The 4,446-nt window shown below is 49.4% G+C and overlaps 1 protein-coding gene across 1 annotated transcript; it reads right to left on the bottom strand.

Moving 5' to 3' along the window:
• Positions 1–402: 402 nt before the first annotated feature.
• On the bottom strand, positions 403–3,940 carry LOC117322744 (extensin-2-like). The gene is made up of 2 exons (XM_033877683.1): positions 3,880–3,940; positions 403–3,242 (listed from the first exon to the last, which is right to left on the bottom strand). Exons 1-2 carry the CDS (start codon positions 3,938–3,940, stop codon positions 403–405), a joined length of 2,901 nt encoding a protein of 966 aa, XP_033733574.1.
• Positions 3,941–4,446: the final 506 nt, after the last annotated feature.

Here is a 4,446-nt window from a genome sequence, read left to right as displayed (position 1 = left end):
AAATGGACAACAAGGACATAGTCGCCAAGATCCCTCGCAAAGGCAAATATAGTATTACAGGAAATTAAAGTGGGCAACATGCACAAAACATGAAACAATGACATAGCATTTAGAATCATTACAGTCTACCAAGAAAATTTCATCAGAATCCTATCATTCATTCAAAAGATATCGCGCGGAAAGCGATTCCTGACGGACGAAACCCATTTGTTTATCACTCCGTTGGGTGGGGAATAGACTGGCTCCCTGTCTCTAAAATATTAAAATCATCAATAGAATTCAACTTCATTTATTTTGGTCTCTAGGATATGTGTGATTCTAGGTTTCAAACTAGGGGCAGATAATCTAGTATTTGAATTTAGTTTGGCTATTCTAAACAAACAAAAACTTAGGGTCTGGTGGCTAGTCTAGGCGGGTAACAACAACGTAAACCTTAGGATCTGGTGGCCAGTCTAGGCGGGTAACAACAACGTAAACCTTAGGATCTGGTGGCCAGTCTAGGCGGGTAACAACAACGTAAACCTTAGGGTCTGGTGGCCAGTCTAGGCGGGTAACAACAACGTAAACCTTAGGATCTGGTGGCCAGTCTAGGCGGGTAACAACAACGTAAACCTTAGGGTCTGGTGGCCAGTCTAGGCGGGAAACAACAACGTAAACCTTAGGATCTGGTGGCCAGTCTAGGCGGGTAACAACAACGTAAACCTTAGGATCTGGTGGCCAGTCTAGGCGGGTAACAACAACGTAAACCTTAGGGTCTGGTGGCCAGTCTAGGCGGGTAACAACAATGTAAACCTTAGGATCTGGTGGCCAGTCTAGGCGGGTAACAACAATGTAAACCTTAGGGTCTGGTGGCCAGTCTAGGCGGGTAACAACAATGTAAACCTTAGGATCTGGTGGCCAGTCTAGGCGGGTAACAACAATGTAAACCTTAGGGTCTGGTGGCCAGTCTAGGCGGGTAACAACAACGTAAACCTTAGGATCTGGTGGCCAGTCTAGGCGGGTAACAACAACGTAAACCTTAGGATCTGGTGGCCAGTCTAGGCGGGTAACAACAACGTAAACCTTAGGGTCTGGTGGCCAGTCTAGGCGGGTAACAACAACGTAAACCTTAGGATCTGGTGGCCAGTCTAGGCGGGTAACAACAATGTAAACCTTAGGATCTGGTGGCCAGTCTAGGCGGGTAACAACAACGTAAACCTTAGGGTCTGGTGGCCAGTCTAGGCGGGTAACAACAACGTAAACCTTAGGATCTGGTGGCCAGTCTAGGCGGGTAACAACAATGTAAACCTTAGGATCTGGTGGCCAGTCTAGGCGGGTAACAACAACGTAAACCTTAGGGTCTGGTGGCCAGTCTAGGCGGGTAACAACAACGTAAACCTTAGGATCTGGTGGCCAGTCTAGGCGGGTAACAACAATGTAAACCTTAGGATCTGGTGGCCAGTCTAGGCGGGTAACAACAATGTAAACCTTAGGATCTGGTGGCCAGTCTAGGCGGGTAACAACAACGTAAACCTTATGATCTGGTGGCCAGTCTAGGCGGGTAACAACAATGTAAACCTTAGGGTCTGGTGGCCAGTCTAGGCGGGTAACAACAACGTAAACCTTAGGATCTGGTGGCCAGTCTAGGCGGGTAACAACAACGTAAACCTTAGGATCTGGTGGCCAGTCTAGGCGGGTAACAACAACGTAAACTTTAGGATCTGGTGGCCAGTCTAGGCGGGTAACAACAACGTAAACCTTAGGATCTGGTGGCCAGTCTAGGCGGGTAACAACAACGTAAACCTTAGGGTCTGGTGGCCAGTCTAGGCGGGTAACAACAATGTAAACCTTATGATCTGGTGGCCAGTCTAGGCGGGTAACAACAACGTAAACCTTAGGGTCTGGTGGCCAGTCTAGGCGGGTAACAACAATGTAAACCTTAGGATCTGGTGGCCAGTCTAGGCGGGTAACAACAATGTTAACCTTAGGATCTGGTGGCCAGTCTAGGCGGGTAACAACAATGTAAACCTTAGGATCTGGTGGCCAGTCTAGGCGGGTAACAACAACGTAAACCTTAGGGTCTGGTGGCCAGTCTAGGCGGGTAACAACAACGTAAACCTTAGGGTCTGGTGGCCAGTCTAGGCGGGTAACAACAACGTAAACCTTAGGGTCTGGTGGCCAGTCTAGGCGGGTAACAACAATGTAAACCTTAGGGTCTGGTGGCCAGTCTAGGCGGGTAACAACAATGTAAACCTTAGGATCTGGTGGCCAGTCTAGGCGGGTAACAACAATGTAAACCTTAGGATCTGGTGGCCAGTCTAGGCGGGTAACAACAACGTAAACCTTAGGATCTGGTGGCCAGTCTAGGCGGGTAACAACAACGTAAACCTTAGGGTCTGGTGGCCAGTCTAGGCGGGTAACAACAATGTAAACCTTAGGATCTGGTGGCCAGTCTAGGCGGGTAACAACAATGTTAACCTTAGGATCTGGTGGCCAGTCTAGGCGGGTAACAACAATGTAAACCTTAGGATCTGGTGGCCAGTCTAGGCGGGTAACAACAACGTAAACCTTAGGGTCTGGTGGCCAGTCTAGGCGGGTAACAACAACGTAAACCTTAGGGTCTGGTGGCCAGTCTAGGCGGGTAACAACAACGTAAACCTTAGGGTCTGGTGGCCAGTCTAGGCGGGTAACAACAACGTAAACCTTAGGGTCTGGTGGCCAGTCTAGGCGGGTAACAACAATGTAAACCTTAGGATCTGGTGGCCAGTCTAGGCGGGTAACAACAATGTAAACCTTAGGGTCTGGTGGCCAGTCTAGGCGGGTAACAACAACGTAAACCTTAGGATCTGGTGGCCAGTCTAGGCGGGTAACAACAACGTAAACCTTAGGATCTGGTGGCCAGTCTAGGCGGGTAACAACAACGTAAACCTTAGGATCTGGTGGCCAGTCTAGGCGGGTAACAACAATGTAAACCTTAGGATCTGGTGGCCAGTCTAGGCGGGTAACAGCAACGTTAACCTTAGGGTCTGGTGGCCAGTCTAGGCGGGTAACAACAATGTAAACCTTAGGGTCTGGTGGCCAGTCTAGGCGGGTAACAACAATGTTAACCTTAGGATCTGGTGGCCAGTCTAGGCGGGTAACAACAACGTAAACCTTAGGATCTGGTGGCCAGTCTAGGCGGGTAACAACAATGTAAACCTTAGGGTCTGGTGGCCAGTCTAGGCGGGTAACAACAATGTTAACCTTAGGGCCTGGTGGCCAGTCTAGGCGGGTAACAACAATGTAAACCTTAGGATCTGGTGGCCAGTCTAGGCGGGGAATAAAATGCACGTTTCTTTTTACGTCCTCATTCCGTCCCTTTTTGACCCTTTACTTATCGGTCGGCATTTTACTTTCAACTTCCATTTAGTGATACCACTTAATCGTTCAAGTGATATGTACCAAGTGTTAACCTATCAGAACGTTGACTAAGTGATATCACTAAAACGTTTGAAAAGGGAAAAGCACTTAAACGAATAAGTGCTATCAATTATTGTTATTAAATAAGCGATACCACTAAATGGGAATAAAAGGTAAAACGGAACCCCATACTTACTGCGTCCAAAACGTATCCACTAACTTAATGAGTGCCTCTACGTCTCCACGTCCTCCACACCCATGACGACTATACCCTGTACCACGTCTCCACGTCCTCCACACCCATGACGACTATACCCTGTACCACGTCTCCACACCCATGACGACTATACCCTGTACCACGTCCTCCACACCCATGACAACTATACCCTGTACCACGTCCTCCACACCCATGACGACTATACCCTGTACCACGTCTCCACGTCCTCCACACCCATGACGACTATACCCTGTACCACGTCTCCACACCCATGACGACTATACCCTGTACCACGTCCTCCACATCCATGACGACTATACCCTGTACCACGTCCTCCACACCCATGACGACTATACACTGTACCACGTCTCCACGTCCTCCACACCCATGACCACTATACCCTGTAACACGTCCTCCACACCCATGACGACTATACCCTGTACCACGTCCTCCACACCCATGACGACTATACCCTGTACCACGTCCTCCACACCCATGACCACTATACCCTGTACCACGTCCTCCACATCCATGACCACTATACCCTGTACCACGTCCTCCACACCCATGACGACTATACCCTGTACCACGTCCTCCACACCCATGACGAATATACCCTGTACCACGTCCTCCACACCCATGACGAATATACCCTGTACCACGTCCCAACATCCTCGACACCCATGACCACTATACCCTGTACCACGTCCTCCACACCCATGACGACTATACCCTGTACCACGTCCTCCACACCCATGACGACTATACCCTGTACCACGTCCTCCACACCCATGACCACTATACCCTGTACCACGTCCTCCACACCCATGACCACTATACCCTGTACCACG

This window comes from Pecten maximus, chromosome 3 (genome assembly GCF_902652985.1).
Source record: "Pecten maximus chromosome 3, xPecMax1.1, whole genome shotgun sequence".
Taxonomy (NCBI): domain Eukaryota; kingdom Metazoa; phylum Mollusca; class Bivalvia; order Pectinida; family Pectinidae; genus Pecten; species Pecten maximus.
This window is presented reverse-complemented; position numbering and strand designations above follow the sequence as displayed.

Coding starts and splice junctions, on each gene's coding strand:
- LOC117322744 (XM_033877683.1), bottom strand. CDS start 3,940: ATGGGTGTGGAGGACGTGGTACAGGGTATAGTCGTCATGGATGTGGAG. Junction 3,243..3,879: donor TGTGGAGGACGTGGTACAGG/GTATAGTCGTCA, acceptor TTACCCGCCTAG/ACTGGCCACCAGGCCCTAAG.